The following is a 21147-nucleotide window of genomic DNA, read 5'->3' as shown; positions in this document are numbered from 1 at the left end:
GGACCATACTGTTGACAAACTCATTAGGCAACTTTTAAAATAGTGACACGTCTTTTACCCTTAAAACCAGTTCCATTTTATCACTCTGAGCCACTTTGGATTTCACTAGAGATAACTTGCACCACAGTGTTATATTTTAGTTAGAAATTGTATAACTGATACCACACATTGCACAAACATACTATCTTTAACAAAAGGGGCTACAATAACAAACACTATATGGGGCAGTTTCCCAGACAGGGTATAGATTAATCCAGGACTAGGCCTGAGTTATATTAGGACATTTGAGTAGTTTTTACAAAGAAACCTTACAAAAAACATTACTGGTGTGCATCTTGAAACAAATCAATGGCAATGATATATGTTAAGACAGGGGTCTCCAACCTTATGTGAGCAAGGGCTACCACGATGGATAAAACAATCTGGAGGGCTACTCAAAAAAAAAACAAAATTCTTTACTTTTTTATTTTATTTTATTTTACCTGTTGATATGTTTTAGTATTGTTTAAGCTAATATAAAAATATGTAATAAGTAAATATTACAATTTGGAGACCACGTTGGAGACCCCTGTGTAAAGATATGTCAGTGCAAGTTGATTTTAAAATATGTTCATTTAAACATGCATTTTAGTCTGGGACCCTGTCTGGGAAACCGTCCCTAAGTGTTCCTGTATGTTAATTTGATCAGCTTTACAGTATGTTAGCATGTGGAAAAGGTTATGGGTTCGATTCTAGGGGGCACACATACTGATAAAATGTATTGAATTCACTGTAAGTAGTTTTTTTTAACTAAAATTATGCTAAAAAAATGTTTTGTAAATCAGAAAAGAAAGCAAAGTAGATGCAACAGCTCAGTGTACTGTGTGAAGAAAAAGAGCAGCACCTTTTTGTTGCAACGTTGTTTTGAAACGCTAGGTGTCAGTATGTGAACAGTAATATAATTTACATAATAAAAGCATTCGGTAAAGGGTTCTGTGGTGTTTTATTAAAATAGTGTTTGTTTAAGATATGGGATAAATGATTTATTGACAACATTTCCTTGAATTAAATTGTATACACATTTCTAGACAGAATTTTTTAGGCACACCTGCCAAACAGCATTTTAAAACATACGAATGAGGACAATTAAAATAAATAATTGACCAGTTATCTACAACACACATAAAAGGTAATGTCCAACTCATTTGTCAACTACAATATGCATTCATCCAGTGCTATCTAAATGACATTTCGTACAATGCTTGTTCAGTGAGATTGTATAAACTCTTATAATTTGGCGTAGGAGTCTAATTAACTGTCAAATCATTTACACCATTGCTTACAACGATTCAAGACAAGTAGTCAGCACTTTCTCAGATGAAGTGCACTCGATTTAAAGTCCTTTTATTCTTTATTCAACATTGATGACAGTTGTATAATGAGCTTTTAATTAAATGTCTATGTGCTTTTGTCCCCAACAACTTTTAAGATATGACTGATAAAACTGATTTATGAAAGTGAACCGGAGGTGGTTTTAGCTTTTTGTCAATACTTGGACACTTATAAAACTGTACTGTAACTTTATTTTTAAACAGCATTAAAGCATGCAACTCTGATGACTTCAAAAGCACACATTTTCTTTAATATTTCTGCTTACATGAATTGAATGTGATTACCGTATAACTGTAAAATAAGCAATTACCTTCATCTTAAAAAAAACTTGATTCATGGTCAGATATTAATATTAGCTCACTTCTCAAAGGTAAGGGAGAAAGCTTTGGCATTACCCTGTTGGTTTTGGACTTCCAAATCAATTTGTAGCATTGTGTGATGTTCAAATTCAATAATCATATGAAAAACAATGGGATAAGTTTTTCATCAGGAATGAATCACATGCATTCATATTCACATACAGTACTTCAAATGCATTCATTAGAACACATTTGAATAAGATTACATTCATTTTAAGTGAATCAAAGTGACACCCTTACTGAACCGCTGTGTACAATATTTTACAAAGAACTGGTGTTAAAAAAAACAACTATATTAGAAAGTCATGCTAAATAAGTTATGCTAAAATAAAAATGCATTACAATTGACTTACCCTAATGTTAATTCCTCAAGTATTTCGAGAAATGTTTTTTAACCAATGAGAGCGCTTTATGATGCCCTGTTTGGACCTTGAAAGTCTGTCAATGTGCTTTCATACAGAGAAAAGTGCTGATTCTGACTATATGATATTTGTACTTACATTTGTATTTATAGTGTCTTTCATTACTTCATATAATACAAGCTTGGATAGTCATTATTAATGGTAATATAAATACAGTATATAAAATTACAGTAGATTTACAAGGCATTTCAAATTACTAATATTTATCTTGACAAGAGATAAGTTGCTACAACTTATAAAATGAAGTTGACATATTTCAGCTTATATTTTATAAGAGTTAAAAAAAGTAAAAAAAAAATACTCATCGCTAGTCAAGATAAATAATATTAAGAAGGCATGGGCCGGTTACCGGTTTCAAGGTTTTAAACAGTCAAGGTTTCAAAACCACTAAAATTTTCTGTGATACCGTCTCCAAGGTATAAGCCGTGTATATAGAAAAGTCATATGGTTGATTTGATGTTTACATTTAATTACGGAAATATTATATATATATATATATATATATATATATATATATATATATATTTAAGCATATTATAATTTAAAGTCTTTATTTTTACCTGGCATTTGAAAATAACACATATTAGTGTTGCAATAGTAATACCACAACGCCGTGAAATGTATTCACGGTATTTTTGCTAAAGGTTATAATACTGCCAGAATCTTATACCGGCCCATGCCTAATAGTACGTGGAAATGCCTTATAAATCTGAGTTGATTAAACAAAAAAAACTTGGTAAAAACTTAAATACATTTTTTACAGTGTACCTGCTGTCTACCTTAAAGGGGCCATGGCATGGCTATGATTGGGTCCCCAGTGCTTCTATCAACCTAGAAAATGTGAAAAAGATCAACCCAGTAACTTAGTTTTGGTAAACCATTCTCCATGAGCACATGAAAAAATAGGTCGTTGAAATTTGGCTCTCCTTATGATGTCATAAGGAGCTCTTATTATAATAATACCACCCCTTAATCTGCACTATCCAATCACAGCACTGCCATTTAGTGCAGAGAAAAGCACAATTGAGTTTTAATTGCAACAAACCACCATCATTGTGATCAGTGTATGAATTTCATCAGCTCATTTGCATTTTAAAGGACACACCCAAAACGGCACATTTTAGCACACACCTACAAAGTGGCAATTTTAACATATTATAATAAATGATTTATATGGTATTTTGAGCTAAAACTTCACATATGTGCTCTGGGGACACCAAAGATTCACTTGACATCTTAAAAAAAAAATTGTGCCATGGCCCCTTTAACCATCCTGATCATAATGTTCGTGTTACAGTAGCTTAAGTGTCAAATACTTTATCATCAAACAGCCACTTTCTGGAACGCTTAGATATAAAACCTTACAAGAATCTGAAATTGAACTGTCTCTGGTAGATGTCAAAGCATATATTAACTATGCAAATGTGAAGCAGAGCCCATGTACCAAAAATGTCACATGTTGTTGTACTCGAGCATTCGTGTACAGTGAGTAAATTAAGATCAAGAGGACAGAAGATTCTCCATTGCTTAGGTTTGCCCATTATAATACCTGTAACAATGATGTGATTTCTTAGCATATATTATCTTGTGGTTCTGGCCTCTATAAGGTTACATATACTTCAGGTATTGTATCATGTGGTAGAGGTTTGTGTCACACTCTTCTGGCTGCTTGTGCTGCGCATCACACCCGTGCCCGAATGGTTCCTGGCTCTCCATTGTCTCTTACAGCCACACTGAGATGTCACGATACAGTGCTGCATTAGATCCCGAAAGAGATGACCTGCGAAAAACATGTAGATCCAGGGGTTGCAGCAGCTATTAAGGCTGGCCAGAAGCATGGCGATGATAAACGCCAGGGCTATAAAAGACAAGATACAAAATATCACTATACAGTCCTTAGATAATAATGTTAAAACAAAGGATTATACTAACTATTAACAAAGATTAACAACTGTATATTAATACACTGTAAAAAAGTCCGTAAAAATTTCAATGTTATTGCAGCTGGGTTGCCGGTAATTTACCGCAGATTCACATTTATGTTATCCACTGGCAAGAGGTTGTTCAAAGTTAAATACATTTTAAACATCAACAAGTCGCTATCTTTACAGAACAAAACTATACAATAACAGCCTCATGCAAAGCATTCTGGGAACCAGAAATCATCATCAACCTTTTTCTGTTTTTTGCTTCAGATTTTGTTTCCCAGAATGTTTTGCTTGATGCTGTTTTTTAGTTTTGCTATGTAAAGACAAAGACTTGTAAATGTTTAATGTTCATTTAACTTTGAACAAAATGTTGCCAGTAAATAACATAAATTTAAATCTACGGTAAATTACCGGCAACTCAGCTGCAATTTCTACGGATTTTTTTTACAGTATACCCCAACCTTATATTTATTAAAAAACACAGACAGAGGAAATGCCACATGGGGCATGTTGTCACACTATACTGTATAAATTGGCACAAGGAGGCACTGGCACATTATATAGAATTAAACATGATGCTCAGTTTGAATGTCTAGATGCCAGTAATGGAGTAGCAGGCACAGTCTGAATTTGGGCAGATTTTCCCCCTTACGAAAATCAATTCCTGATCGACTTTGTGGTTGAACCAATTATCTTATCAGAATTTTCTGTGGATGTGCGATGTGTTAAGAGCGTCTGAACCTGCAGTTTGGGGCCGTTCCAATCGCAAATCATAAATATTCAACGTCATCTTGTTCACCGTGTTTGTTTAGAAACATTGCGAGGTTTCCTGTGTTCTCAGTCTTTATTCACCTAGACATGTGCTCAAAATTGGGTATTGACGTAAAAATCTAAACGTTGGCCTGATGTAAAAATCAAACATCAGCACTGATCCGACGTCAAAATTTAACGTTGACCCAACGTCAGGATCCAACGCTGACCCGAGGTCAAGATCCAACGTTGACCCGACGCCAGGATGCCACGTTGACCCGACGTCAGGATCCAACGTTGACCCGACGCCAGGATCCAAAGTTGATCCGATGTCAGGATCCAACTTGGCCCGACGCCTGGATCCAACGTTGACCCGACGCCTGTATCCAATGTTGACTCGACGCCAGGATCCATCGTAGAACCGACATCAAAATTTAATGTTGACGCCAGGATCCAACATTGACCAGACGTCAGGGTCCAACGTGAGCCATCGTCAGGATCCAACATTGACCCGACGCCAACATTTTAACATTGATCCAACGTCAGGATCCAACGTTGACCCGAAGTCAGGATCCAACGTTGACCCGACGTCTGGATCCAACGTTGACCCGACGTCAGGATCCAACGTTGACCCGACGCCAGGATGCAACTTTGACCCGACGTCAGGATCCAAAGTTGATCCGACGCCAGGATCCAAAGTTGATCCGATGTCAGGATCCAACTTGGCCCGACGCCTGGATCCAACGTTGACCCGATGCCTGTATCTAACGTTGACCCGACGCCAAAATTTTAATGTTGATCCAACGTCAGGATCGTTGATCCTGTTGATCTATCGTAGAACCGACATCAAAATTTAATGTTGACGCCAGGATCCAACGTTGACCCGACGTCAGGGTCCAACGTGACCCGTCGTCAGGATCCAACGTTGACCCGACGCCAAAATTTTAACGTTGATCCAACGTCAGGATCCAATGTTGGGGCAACGTTGGATCCTGACGTCGGGTCAACGTTGGATCCTGACGTTGGATCAATGTTAAAATTTTGGGGTCGGGTCAACTGGATCCAACGTTGACCCGACGCAAAAAATTAACGTTGACTCGACGCCAGGATCCAACATTGACCCGACGCCTGGATCCAACGTTGACCCGACGACAGGATCCATCGTAGAACCGACATCAAAATTTAATGTTGATCTGATGTCGGTTCACACTGGATTCTGGTGTCGGTTCAACATTGGATCCAGCCGTCAGGAGGACTTCTTCAATATTTCTATATGACATCTTTTAGGAAACGTCTCAGAGACGTATTGCAGATGAGCAAACAATCAAAAAACAACATCTTGCAGATGTAAATGCAGACATCAAATAGATATCTCCCAGATGTAGATATCAGTAACAACAAAATATTCACATTCTTAGAATTACAATGCTTATCTTATCAAATTAAAATACCCAATCATAAATATCACCAAATTTGTGATTGTTGGCACAATTTGTAGACAAAAAAACTAAAAACAATGCCTTCACAAGAAAGAAGACAGAGTGGAAAAGCAGGCTGCTAAAGGCAGTTCAACATTGCAAACATGGATTCAAAGCTCCAGCAGGTAAATCATATAGAAAATGTAGCAGTTTGTCAGACTTTAATACTTGTTATTAAGTATATTATAATCACGTGTCTTAGTTGCTACTAGTAATCTATAGTAATAATCATATTTTATTAAACCATATTTATAGTACCACCTCCCTTAGTGACCCTTTTTTATTGGGGCCACTGCCCCTCAAAATGTCTCTGCACGGCCCTGGTGAAGGGTATTTGATGATGTGGTGTGTTGTGATGATGAAATAGTGGCAATCCACACACATATAGCAACAAAATTGGTAAATCGCAGATTTTTTATCATGTTTGCGGTCTCTCACATTTTAAAAATCTGATAAGATCATTTGGCCCCTATTGCTTAAATGCATTGAGTTGCCTGTTGATTGAACCCATTTTCTCCATTTCAACCATAGAGGAGTAATAGAAGAAAAACACTTGTAGTAAATGGTCTTTGTTTGGGCCTGGAAGGTTTGGTAGCAGAGGACATCCAGTCTAACAAATGAAACGATGTTATGAAATTACAGGACAATTGCACTCCTCTGGGTCAGGATATAAAGCCGCTTTGATGTCACACTATTTACTTTTACGCTAAAAACAACCTGAGGGCCCTTGAACTGTTATTTTGAGACTTTGAGACAAAAAATGAAAACAAGTGGAACCTGCAAACAGGAATTTTTTTACAAGTAACTTTACCGAACCATTTTGCAGTGACATTTAACAGTTGATTTCCAGTTCTCCTATGTTTTCAGGTGTCATTTTACATATGCATTTGGCAGACGCTTTTATCCAAAGCGACTTTTTAAAAGTGGCCTATGTGTTTTCCCTGGGAATCAAACCCATGACATTTGCTAACTTAATTCTCTTCCAATTAGACTACAGAAAGACAACAACATTTCATTGCTTATTGATTTTCACCCTTCTATTACCTTCTCTTGGAGCCATTGGATCCCAAGCAGACCACATCTGAACGAAGAAAAACGGAGTCCAGCAGACAATATAAGCCAAGACGATCACAAATGTCATTTTCACAGTCCTGATCTTGGCCTTGGAAATCAGTTTGACGCTGCTGACGCGAGAGAGCGCAGCGCCTTTACCTGGGCGCGGGGTCAGAGACAGGCACTGTTGCCGCCGGGTCTTCAGTTTAAAATTTTGCCAAATTTTAAAACTTATCAGGCCATAACACACACTTAGGATGGCCACGGGAATGACATAGATGGTGAGACTTATCCACGTGACGTACGCCTTCGCGCCCCAGGGCTGAACGAAATCCCCCCAGCAGTCGTACACTCCGTCAGCCACCTCGCGGATCGAGAATATGTACACCTGTGGCGCGCTGAAAATCAAGCTCATAATCCACGATGCGATCACGTAAAAACGGTCCTTTCGACGGCGCAGGGACCGAAGGGGTTGGCATATAGCCAAACACCTGTCCACGGACATCAGCACCAACATATAGGTGGACGCAAACATGCCGACCACCTGCAAGTACTTCACCAGGCGGCACAAAAAGTCCGGACCATAAAAGCGAAAAGTAATGTCCCAAATAAGTTGAGGGAGCACTTGAAAAATAGCCACCACCAGATCAGCAATGCTCAGGTGTTTCATGAAATAATACATCCGCGACTGACCGTGTTTACTTGTCTGGATAGCCAAAAGCACGCACAGGTTGCCAGCGAGCGCGCACACTAGGATCAAAACCAGCACCGTTACTTCGACTTTAGCCACTTCTTCGTTACGCTTCAGAGGGTTTGTCGTTTGATTCAATTTTGTGCTGTCGTTTTCCCTGCTGGAATTCACCCACGAGGCGTTGAAGGGCCAGAAAACGTTTTTCTGCAGACTCTCCATCGTGCGTAAAATGCGCCCCGTGCGCGCCGCTCCCACGGGCCAAGTGCGGCTCTTGAAGCGCTATATGCTTTTACGCATTTGTTGAGGGATGTTCTTGTGCTCTACAATTAACACCATATGATGATGGTCAAAAAATAAATCACAGAAAGTCCTGTTTAAAAAAAATGTGATTTAGGTGCAGATGTAATGGAGCATGTCATCAGATATATGGGTGCTTTTAATTACTTGCAGTTTGTACTTTTTACATGAAATATGAGATACAGTATAAAATGTAAAATGTATTAATTTCCTACAAAATCGCAGTTTGTTGTCTTTCTCAAAGGAAAAGTAAAACATTAATTCATATTAATTGTATTAACATTACATTCAGTGTATTTTTAAACGATCCAAGACTATTTAGACTATTGGAAGAATTGGAACTAAAAAGCACCCACCTTAAATATCCTTCATGAGCAGTCCATTTTATATGTCTTGGTTTTGGAATGCATACAGTTTTCATTGATGTATAACAAACATAGAGTTTATTTAATCCTATAGGTGCTGGTGCACAGTAGCTGCGTCTCCAAACGCACAAAGCGGAGTGCAGTTTTATAAGTGTACTGGGCTGGATTTTTCTGTGTCGTTGCACTTACACATTTCTGCCACTGAGAGCCATTGTGCTGCCCTGGAATATTTCAATCCATTTTTGCCATATTTATTATTGCAACAATAATGTGTTTACAGTTTGTCAGTTAGTTAACAGTATAGAGTGTGTCACAACAAGCATTATTTTACAGTAAGTATAAGGTTCCAATTGTGACAAGAATTGTATTCATCTATTAAAACATGCCTGCAAAAGGTAAGTTTTTGTTAAAAGAACTGACATTTTTCATCCGAGGAATACTAATGGAAATATTCAGTATTTGGTCCCCTGTGTTTACTGTATGGCTAATGAATTGTCAGGCGCAGTACGCAGTCTGGTAGTTGAATATAAATATGTTTTGGAGGTCATGGATAGTGATAAGAGAATGGGGATGCTACCCAAAACTCACATACTGTTTACTCGGGTCAGCGCCACTGCCACAGCCTGTTTGGCCAGTAAGATGCATATCAGTTCATGCATATTGTTCAATATACAGTCAGTGGTTTAAAAAAGTCTAAGGTCCCATTCACAATCTGGGATTAAAATCTAATTAAAATTTTGAAATAAAGTTTAAGGATTTGAAAAAGTTAATATTTTTGTTTGATTTATTTGTTCGGTTCTGTAGTTCAATTGGTAGAGCATTGCATTAGCAGCGCAAAGTCATGGTTTTGATTCCCAGCATATATGCGGTGCATTTAATGTATAACGTTTTGTCATTATTATCATGTTGTGGTAATAGGTTGAGAATTGGTTGCAAAATTGATCAATATCGAACTTATTTGTACAGAATGTTCATTGACAGCTTTCTGTAGCTACATACTGCACAAACCCCAGCCTGAGTATATCTTCTTATTACAGCAAAGGGGGGGGGGGCATAAAATTATGCAAAAATTAAATGAATGCTTTTGCAAGTCAATTTAACCTATTTTTTTAAGTTTTGGATGTGAAAAGTTGACATAACTTATAAAATCAATTTGAAATTGTTTAACTTAATTTTTTAAGTTAAAGTAACATAAAACAGAGTAAGTTATCTCAACTTTTAAAACTTATAATAATAGTATGTTAAACTGACTTGCCCAAGTTGTTTTAACTTCATGCATTTTTTAACAGTGTACAGTCCAATTATAAAAATTTTTTAGTCTCATCTCCATTGAGTTTTTGGACATAAAGACTGAATTTAAACCAGTTTGAAAAGTAAACAAGAATCGGTGTTAGCCAGCTGTAACAGCTCTCCAATTATTTTTCAGGCCAAACAATTTTCACATCTGTTTTGTATTTAACCTAGTCTTGTTTGACAGCAACACCATTTCAGACGAGACAAAGGTTGTTCTCTGACACAGGTAATCACCCCAATACCACGTACCATGCATTCACCCTCTGTATGTGCTTTTTGTAATTACATTTCAAGAGTAAAATTACAATGACACATATCAGAACCTCAGGTTATTTCAGTTCTTTGGAGTTATGCCACTAATAGCCATAATTGTGATGCGACTCATGCCTCCACAGGTACAACACGTACATTTAAAATCACTGTGTAGCACTACAAAATACTGCATCACCATCCTGAGTTTTATCAAAATACAGGTAAAGAGATGTGACGCTAACAATGGCCATATAAATCTAGGTGTGCACTAAAATATGGACCATTGTTCAAAATTAGGGTATATGTATCAATTAAACATGTAAACAGTTGCTTTCTGAGATTCTGTTGCTTTCAACAAAAAATCTCATGTAGTGACAAAATAAGTGCACAATAGTAATAAATCAGAAATAATGTAAATATAAAACAAATCATGCATGAGGCAAACAGGGACATACTGGCACAAAATAAAGTTTTGTTTTTATTGTTGGAACTTGGATTTAGTGACAATACAATTGTGTGTAGATTTTCACCACAGTCGCTATTTGTGGCACTGCAATTTTTCACCAAATTACTTCCCAAAGAAAGAGTTCATTTCCACTGTATTGATTGTAGTTAAGGATGCCTTGACAACATGCTTGACAATACCTGCTGTAGCAAGTGATAAATGTTGTGCACAAAATGATTTAAGTTTGGTTGGAGTTATATTTTAGCTAGAGTCAACTGACAGTATCTTGTTTGTTAGCAATATTGTAGCCATGACGTTAAAGTTATCAGCATAACTATATCTTTTAATAAAAAGCAGAACAATGGGTAATAATAAATCCTTGGAGAACAAATTAAGACCAATTTAAGCCCTAACATCTGATTTTGATTTCAAACCGATGGGAAAACTTACTTGGGTTAAATCACCGGTCAACAATATTAACAATAACTGTTCAAGTTTTAGTCCAAATTTCCATGCAAATTAGATGCTGCATAGCTGCGGGATGAAATGTACTGTAGTCCAGTTTTTAGCCGTAGGGGACAGCGGTTTGGGAACAGCTCGCATCTCAAAGGATTTTTCCTGTCAGATTTAAAGATACAATAGTCCAGAAGTTGTGGGAATGATTTATTTTTTCTCCCATGCACTTATTTCCCGTGCTGCTAAATGTTTTTATACCCTTCGCATTTTAAACAGAAAGAAAAGAAAGCTTCTTTTCATGAATGCAAGATTTGTCCATTGGAGTACTTTGGGCATAAACGCTGTGCCTGCTAACGCATACAAATCATTATGCCTCAGAAATAGAGAAGTGATTTTCTTGTATATTATTGTGTAGTGTAATGTGCAAGAAGGCCATAACTGAAAGCCGTTTTCCATTTTAGAAAGTGAGTGCTAATCAATGTTATGCTGAAAAAACACTCTGGGTTTTATTTGTTACGTCAATGCAAAGAAAATAAACATAGGACCAACATGGCAGAAATATGAAGAAAAAATTATGCTTGTCGATGTAATCTGCAGAGCCCTTTTTTGCTGGACCGGAAATGGTAGGAAAACTCAATATATAGCAAGAAAATGCATTTTATGAAACGCAAATTTCGGGATTTCTGTAAACTTTAATGCAGTTCTAATCACAGTTAATGAATCCATAACTCATGACCGTCTGGTACAGCGCATGCATCATATAGACTTCAAAGCATTACAGAAAACTCCTTGGCTGGAGGCTGTTATCCTTATGGGAACACCACATTCTGGTCTCCACATTTTTCAATTATCACCTTCCAACATGTGATAAAAAAACTTTCAAAAAAAGTTTTGTGGCCTTATCAACTGAACTATACGGCTGCAAAAAACAGCTGCACTTTGATCATATAACTACAGTGCACATTTACCATTTACTTTGATCCGGTCATTTTACAGAACACTCCATGTATCTGGATTTTAATTCTGATTGATAATATTCACTCTTTAATCAGATACACAACACGCAAGCCATGCACATGCATACAGTGGCCACATTGAATACAGTATACCAGTGGTTCTCAAACTTTTTTTGCATGCGGCCCCCCTTGTGTACGGTGCATCCCTTCATGGCCCCCCAAAGAAAATTTTGTGACACAAAATATTCCAAAACGTAAAATTTTAATTAAACAAAATAACATTTATGATAAATTAATGTATTTTATAAATTTTTATTAAACTGGGGCCCCCCTGGCACCATCTCAGGGCCCCCAGTTTGAGAACCACTGGTCTATACTACATTCTTAAAAAAACAGGTCGGGTCAGAAAGGGATAAACACAGCCGTTGGGATAAATGAACCCAGAACATGCTCACAATTGACCCAACAATGAGTTGAAACAACCTAATTATATTCTGATCAGTTATCATTTCAGATGCATGCAATTGATACAAATTTGCTCCTGTGGTTTGTATCCAGCTATAACATTTACCGTCAAAAATCTAATGTATTATTAAGCAATGTGCTTTACAGCCAGGCACATCATACAGCATTCCTAATAATACTTTTGTAAAAAAAAAACAAAAAAACGGGAAATTTGCCATTGAAAGATTTTTGCTTTTTATCACGGTAGCCTACTTCCTTTAGCCTGGCTTGCACCAGACCCGTCTCATAAAGAATGAGACGTGGTCTGGGAACCACATGCTCATTTTCTCGTATTTGAGGCGTGGTTTATGGATGCCCAGAGCCATTTATTGGGCGCTACGAATGTCTATCAATGCGTTTGTATGTAGCTCATTTTAATTATACAAGATGACGTATGTAGAGCTAGGGTTAGATTTACATACATCTAGGGTTAGATTTACATAAAATGACATCCCTAACCAAACCCAACTCTAACCCTAACGTCAGGCAACATATAAAAAAATAAATCAGAAAAAAAATAGTATAAACCAATATATAAAGTGACATTCTAATGCAAGCACCAAATCTAACCCTAAACCGAAGCGACAATGGTTTAAAAATAGGAAAAAGCAGTTGAGTAACCAATACGTGATAATCACACGAAAACAGGAATTTGTTATACAATCACGAAAAAACGCGAAAATTCGTGATAATAGCACAAAAAAAGATACGTGACTATATCACGAAACTTTGTGAGACTGGGTAGGGCTATCATGTCTTGCCATATACAAACATCCTTCTTGGATATGAAATTGTTTAACGCCAAAAGTTGCTCTTTTTTAAATAAACTTGCGTTAAAAACACTGTCTAAGGCTTCATTGAAAAGTAACTTCGCATCTGCTGCCATGTTGGATAGACAAAACTGCTTCGGTGTGTCGCATAGACTTCGTCATCGTCTTGCTGCCCCCTCCCTGTTCTGTGATTGGTTCCCTATTTCAGGGGAAAAAATGGTTCATGGTTTCCATGCTAGACTTGCAGCGTGAATAAATTTTCGCGCAATGCAGCATGGGGAAACCCAGGCTATACTTCCTTTGTAATCTAACCAAAATTGGTGATAATGTTTGATAGCCCTTGGGTATAACTGACTTTTAGAAACACCTAAGTATAGGCACATCAGACATCCATCTGGTGTACAATAGCCTACAGTCACATTGTCAGAAAACAATGGTCAAAAATATAAGCTGTCAGTACCTTTTAGAAAGGTCCTAAATATATGTTATACATTTGGTACCTTTGAGGTATACTTATACGCAGGTGCGTCACTAAGGGGGCCCAAAAAATTGGTCCAATTTTTATAGGGGCAAAAAGTGCTAGTATACTACAAAAAATTATTTTCAAGAAAAAATGTTCTTAGTATTTTTGTCTTGTTTTCAGTAAAAATATCAAAAAATTCTTACATTAAGATGCTTTATCGTGATGAGCAAAACGACCCAAGAAAGTAATCTAGTTTTTAGACCAAAAATATCAAATTTAAGTGATTTTGTGCATGAAACAAAAAAGTCTGCCAATGGGGTAAGCAAATTTTTCTTGAATTTTTCTTGAATTTTTTTGCTTACCCCATTGGCAGATTTTTTTGCTTGTTTTATGCATAAAATCACTTAAATTTGGTATTTTTGGTCTAAGGGCTAGACTTATTTTCTTGGGTCGTTTTGCTCGTCAGGAGGAAGCATCTTAATGTGGGAATTTTTAGATGTTTTTACTGAAAACAAGACAAAAAATGTTTGCAGTGTAGAGCCAAATTTTGCAGGGTAGAGCCAAAAATTGCTAGTAGTGCCTCTGCTTATATGCACACCTTAGGTGCAAAGATGTAAGCTACTTTTTAAAGAGAACCACTGTACCACCCCAGTGACATTTTTGACCATCTCTACATTGGACAGACTTAAACATTTCAATAGTAGCAGAAAGCCTACCTACAGTAACTGAGATCATAGTGATTATTCATAATTCAGCTTAAACAGAAAGATTAATGGGAAGATGAGCCTACTGTATAATATACAATTTCCAAGCAGAAATGTAATGTAATCGTATATTGTCAATGTTGAATGTCAGAATAAGATTAATTCATTAAAGTTTTATGACACACCATTGGATTTTGGAATTAAGATAATAAATCCCTTGATACTGCACATGTGTGTTAATGTGATACAGACACTCACATTTGACTGAATCAGCTTCGGGAATGATAAACGTCCATAATAGAATGAGGAATGAAATGAATTTGACCTTCCTTGATGTGTTTCACATTTGCTGGCTGCCCAGCCGATAGTTCTGATGGCTTCAAGCTGTTTCATGCATCACTCGTACAGTCCGTAAGATAACTTAAAAACTGTTAGCAAGAAACAACAGTAAAGAGGAACCCCTAGATGACATTATGTTTAGCTTGTAATTTTGGTTTCACATTTTGACAAATGCTAACAGTAGCCACCTAGCAATGAAATCACGATCCCACCCTCAAGTCAAATCACCATCCAAAGTCACGCCTCTTTCAAAACACATGAACACGCACAGATCAGACGGTCACATCTCATGTCTCATTCACAAGTGAGAAAACTTAGCAGTACAAAGTGAATAACATTTCCAAAATAACCAACATAAACAACGTGTTTACATCAGAATTTGTTAAAGCACACTTTCGGTTGTGTAGACGTAGTAACTATATCGCTACGCTAATCCGTAAACAAACACAAATTTCATAAGCAACACAATGTTTCATCAAAGTAGAATATCTAAATCCATCTCAATACAAACATATCGCGTACCTACCTTACCAAAATAAACCCCTTTCAGACCCTTTGCCTCCTGCAGCTGTTTGCATCTCGTGGTAAAGCAGTAAAGTTACCGATGTTAATATTGGTTTTTGCTCTTTGCTGATCCAGGCAGTTTTTGCTGTTGTTGTTATTAAAGAGGCCTTTCGTTTTGTGACTCCTGTGTAGGTTGTCAATTCAGCAGAAAAGTTTGCTGTTCTCGCTGTTTACAAACAGGAGGTGAGCGCACGTGAACGCGCCGATGACGTATGGTGTATGCGTGGACTCGCTGCGCGGTGGGCATTCAAATTACGCTTACGTATGAGGGACAAAAAAGGAAACATCCGTTCGGACCGAAATCTATGATTGGTTGAAATTTTTTTGGTCCTACGCCTTTCACAGATGACATAAATTTATACAAATACATTTAAACAACTTAACAAAGTCATTACTATCAGGATGTGAGGAGACTTTTAACCAGCATAACTAAAAATGTTTCAGGATCAAATATGTTAAAAAAAACTTCTGTAGTTACATCGTGTACTAAGACTGACAGAAAATTAAAAGTTGTGATTTGCTAGGCAGATATTGTTAGGAACTATACTCTCATTCTGGTGTAATAATCAAGGACTTTGCTGTCGTAACATGGCTGCAGGAGGCGCAATGATATTACGCAGCAGCCGAAAATAGTCCCCTTGGTAACTTTCAATAGCAGGGGACTGTTTTCAGGCATTGAATTGTTTAAAATAGGAAATACTGTATATCAAAACTCTTTGGTTATTTTTTGCGTGATGCTAATGGTCTAATCAGATTCAATGGATTATGCTAAGCTATGCTAAAAGTGGTACCGTCAGACCCGGGGGTCGGATGAATGGATTCCAAAACGGTAAAAATCTAATGTTTAACTCTAGAGGAGCTGGAAAATTAGTATATTAAAGTGTCCCTTTAAAGGGAATGTTCACCCAAAAATGAAAATTCTGTCATTATTTACTCACCCTCATGTTGTTACAAACCTGTATAAATTTCTTTGTTCTGATGAACACAAAAGATGATATTTCGAGGAAGGTTTGTAATTAAACCGATCAGAGGCCCCATTGACTCCCATAATATTCTTTTATCCTTCAAGTCAATAGGTTTAAACATTCCTCAAAATATCTTCCGTCGTGATTATCAGAACAAAGAGATTCATACAGGTTTGTAACAACATGAGAGTGAGTAAATGATGACAGAATTTTCATTTTCGAGTGAACTATACCATTTTATCAGCATGTGTGTTCCTGCTTCAAACCCATAACTTTTTGCACTGCTATGCTTTGTTTTACCATCTGAGCTACAGTTAAATAAAAAATAAACACAAATGATCTGGCCTATAATATTTTTCCCAATTACAAACATTTACAGCAGCCATCAAATATGCACGTGTGGGCTGAAATTTAGCTCTGATGACGTGCGAGTGAGTATTAAAAGCAGTAGATGGTGTCCACGTGCAGACTTTCACATAGACAATTATCTTTCTTCCAGGGACAGGACAATCAGTGTCCATTTATCTATAATGAACATCCAATTGGATCCCTAACCCCCCACCTACTTGAAAAACTCAATGCCCCTTGCAAATGTCAAATACAAGTCAAATCTAATCACCGAATGATTCGCCTTTTACAATTGTGTTCTTGCACTCTTGGGGGAAAACATGTTTGCTTAATTAAAATGCAGTTTTTGGGTGACTCATACATAATCAAAGGTTTCAATCTATTTTTCGTTTTTGGTACAAATACAAATCGCAGCCCTGTAGGTGGCTGGCGAGTCTAAACGCATAGTTTATGTGATTTAAGCCTTAAGAGTGTTACTGCTGTGAGGAAAATGTCACAAAACAGTTCAATACCAAACTTCTTTTCCCTTAAACTTTTAGTAATTCGATTACTGACTTTTTCTTTCTTTTTGTAAGTAAAGCATCTGCTAAATGCTATTAAAAAAAAATCAATAAATATATGTAATAATATTCAATCTTTAGGTGCAAAGGGTTACACCCCAGTGACAGCTTTTGTACTTCTATTTGAGAGTGCATGTGACGCCAAACCCCCTCACAATAAGTTGGCAAAGATCTCACTACACTTTGAAAATGAGAAAACTATTATGCTCTTTTAGAAGCGATTCAACATTTGGCTTCCAATTTATCTATCAGGTTCGTTTTACAATAACGGTAAGATGCCTAACCATCCACTATATTTCCTGCCGACTACCTCAACTGAAAATCGATACTGACCCTCTCATACTTTCCGGCAGAGATATTTGATGAATCTTCTTGAAAACTGGCAATCTATTGAGAGCAGAATCACTCATTCTCGGGCAGCGGTGCTTTCCCCTCATGAGGTAGATTTAATGGAGAAGAAAATAAAGAAGTGTGTATTTCATTCAGAGTTACATCGATGACAGGGGTGATATATCTTCAGAATGTGGAGTGGCAGATGTGAATTGATGACGCCGTAGTGCCGTGAATGGGGTAAGATGAATTGCGAACATTAGAGCCATACAGTGGTAGAGTAAAATGTAATGAAAAGTGGAATTTGTTTGAAGAAGCTATCAAATGAACAGCATATATATACACTCAAATGATAATATAACTAATGTATAAACAAGATAATTAAGTAATCATTACGGTCGCTCAAGCAATCCTGCTGTAGGGTTGCTAAAGTTTCTTCAAGAAACCATTTAGCCAAAAATGATTCTTCTATGTAAAGCACCTTAATTTTTAAAGGTGCAATGTGGGACTTTTAAAAGTATCTCTTGACAGAAATGAAATATAATATGTATAACTATGTTATCAGTGGTGTATAAAGACCTTACATGATAAACTGTATTGTTTTTATCACGTAAGAAGGAGCCGTTTTAATCTACATACACCGCAGGTCCCCTTATGCTGCGTTCACACCAGCTGCGGAAGAGGCGTCAAGCGCGAGTGATTTAAATGTTAAGTAAATGTGAAGACACGTTGACGCGCGTCTGGAGGTTGAATTAGGCATTTAGCGCAACGCGATAGACACAATTCCGCCTCATTTGCGAGTTGAAAAAGTTTTAACTTTGGTGGAAAAGCGCACCGCGTTATCCAATCAGGAGCTTGCTCTAGTAGTGACGTGACTACAGAAAGCGAGCAGAGTCGCAGAAGCCCCTCCCATGATGGACATTTCTGCATGAATTTCTCGATGACAAGAATTTCACGCATGGCTTTCACGCGCGAATGAAGCGAGTAAACTCAAACTGTTCAAGAGGCAAACTAGGTGCTGTAGACGCAAATTTGACGCCTCAAACGCGGCTGGTGTGAACCCATGGTTATGCTGCGTTCAGACCAGGTGTGGTAAAGGCGTCAAGCACGAGTGATTTCAATGTTAAGTAAATGTAAAAACACGTTGACGCATGTCTGGAGGTCTCGTGGCGCGAATGAGGCGCTTAGCGCGGCACGGTAGATCCGTTTCTGCCCCATTCGTGCGTCTAGTTTGCGCGAATGGCGTGAATTGAGTGTTGCTGTGGCAAAGCCGCGAGTTGAAAAATGTGATATTTGGCGGATCAGGAGCTTGCTCTAGTAGTGACGTGATTACAGGAAGCAAGCGGAGTTTCAGAAGCTCCTCCCATGAAGCGAATTTCCGCGCGAATGTCTCGATGACTAGAATTTCACGTGCGAATGAAGCGAGTAAACTCAAACTGTTCAAGCGGCAAACTAGGCGCGGTAGACGTGAATTTGAAGTCTCAAACGCGTCTGGTGTGAACTCACGGTTACTGTGGGGGTTTACACCAGACGCGGGTTCAACGATTTGCGCGAGTAGATTACATACTAGGTCAATGCAAAGATGAGATCAGATGCGTTCTCGCGTGAGCCGATGCGAATGACATGAAAACACCCGCTATTCACTCAAACGCATCTTCACCCAAGTTGAAAATATTCAACTCGAGCGAAAAATGTGCATGACACATGACAGTTAAATCCCGCGAGTAATCTAGAGCGAGTAAAGGAATGCCCCGCATTTGGTGTGTACGTAGCATTACATTGAAGCCGGCGTCATGTTTCTACAGTAGCCCTAAATGGACAAACTGTTCTACAGAGCAAGTTTTGTCACTACGCTGTCTCAGACAATGACATGTTTGTCCTGGGGTGGCTACCGTAGCTTTACTTTGCGTTTCGAAAGGGAGGGGTTAGCTGTCTAGACTAAATCACGAAGTATGTAGTCTGTTTTTACGTGTACGCGAACATACGGATGCACGTACAATGTACTGATCTGATGACGAAAACTGTACACGGACCCTCACATACATGTACAAAATTGACTTTACTTCAGCCTTAAAGGTCACATTCTTTCTGATCCCATTTTTTAAACCCTAGTTAGTGTGTAATGTTGCTATAATAGCATAAATAATACCTGTAAAATGATAAAAGCTCAAAGTTCACTGCGAGGCGATATATTTTCTTAACAGAATCCGCCTTTTAAAGCCTAGAGCGAACATCCAGTTTGGACCACAGCCCTCTACTTCCTGCTTTAATGACATTAGTAGAGTAGTTTTTGACTAAACTCCACCCACAGGAATACGTCAGTCGCCAGCTAAGCTAACGGCAAGCTAAGCTGCTATCGAATCACAACACATTAAACAAACTACACAATCAGAACTCGATACGTATTTCTGAAGGAGGGACTTCATGGAACAAGGAAGACATCAGCACGTTTTGAGGACAGTGAAAACAGCGCTATACAGATAAAGTAAATTGTGTAAAAAATGACACGTTTTTTACACGTGAAAATTGAACATGTGTTATATTGCGCACTGTAAACACAATCAAAGCTTCAAAAACACAGAAAGAACGGGACCTTTAAAGGAATAGTCTAAAGGAACTCGTCTTAAATAGGAAAAACGTTGATGTGTTTGGTCACTTCTAACTTTATCTCTGTTTGGTACCATTGAATGAATGGGGCTAAGCTAAATGCTATCGAAGCGTTGCAGCGCGCTCCAGCGCTTACGTGCAGGCACACAGATGATAGAGGGATGTATCAACAATTCTTAGTTAAGGTAATAACATATTTTAATATTGAAAATGAGTATACTATTCCTTTAAGTCTTTTTAAAATTTACAGTCTCACCACTAGATGCCGCTAAAAATCTACATACTGGTCATTTAAAAGCGTGCTTACGAAATAAAGTACACATATACACCTAATTCTTAGAAAATAAATCATGGAAGAAAAATAACCAAGCACAACACTTTGATTCACTGTTTACCATCACATTTCCCTGTTTCACTTCTTAAAATATCTGTGTGTTGTTCACCTCCTTTTACAAACCTGCCACATGCAAAGAACACCACTGATTGAGCTTTGATCACAAAGTACAGACCGGTCCATTGATTTAAGACCTAAAAGCAAAGTCAGCTATATGTTTAGATCAAGATGGAAAATGCAATTAATCCTGCCACGAATAGATCGTTCCTGTGAATTTTCTCCCCTTAAAGTCTTTCTAATTTCCAAACAGAGAGTTTTGAAGGTGCTTTGGAAATTTGCTTCATTTGCAGAAACCTGATATACAGGCATGCGAGTTGAGTTTAAGTTCAAAACTCATCTTGAAAACTTTTTTATTGACTGCTCTGTTCTTCAAAGGTTTGATAAGGTTGGCCAGTATCAGACACTTCATCGTGATCACAAGTGCTTTGGCAAATGATCTCTTCTGCATTCAAACTTGAGATGCCTAACCTGACAAAGAGCAAT

The 21147-nt window shown here is 37.6% G+C and overlaps 1 protein-coding gene across 1 annotated transcript; it reads right to left on the bottom strand.

Moving 5' to 3' along the window:
- Positions 1 to 2671: 2671 nt before the first annotated feature.
- oxtrb (oxytocin receptor b) lies at positions 2672 to 8408 on the bottom strand. The gene is made up of 2 exons (XM_055213702.2): positions 7353 to 8408; positions 2672 to 4010 (listed from the first exon to the last, which is right to left on the bottom strand). The coding sequence occupies exons 1-2, from the start codon at positions 8269 to 8271 to the stop codon at positions 3784 to 3786; spliced, it is 1146 nt and encodes a 381-aa protein (XP_055069677.2). The 5' UTR covers positions 8272 to 8408; the 3' UTR covers positions 2672 to 3783.
- Positions 8409 to 21147: the final 12739 nt, after the last annotated feature.

This window comes from Misgurnus anguillicaudatus, chromosome 8 (assembly GCF_027580225.2).
Source record: "Misgurnus anguillicaudatus chromosome 8, ASM2758022v2, whole genome shotgun sequence".
Lineage (NCBI taxonomy): Eukaryota > Metazoa > Chordata > Actinopteri > Cypriniformes > Cobitidae > Misgurnus > Misgurnus anguillicaudatus.
Note: the sequence above shows the minus strand (reverse complement) of the source record. Positions and strands in the feature narration are given on the sequence as shown.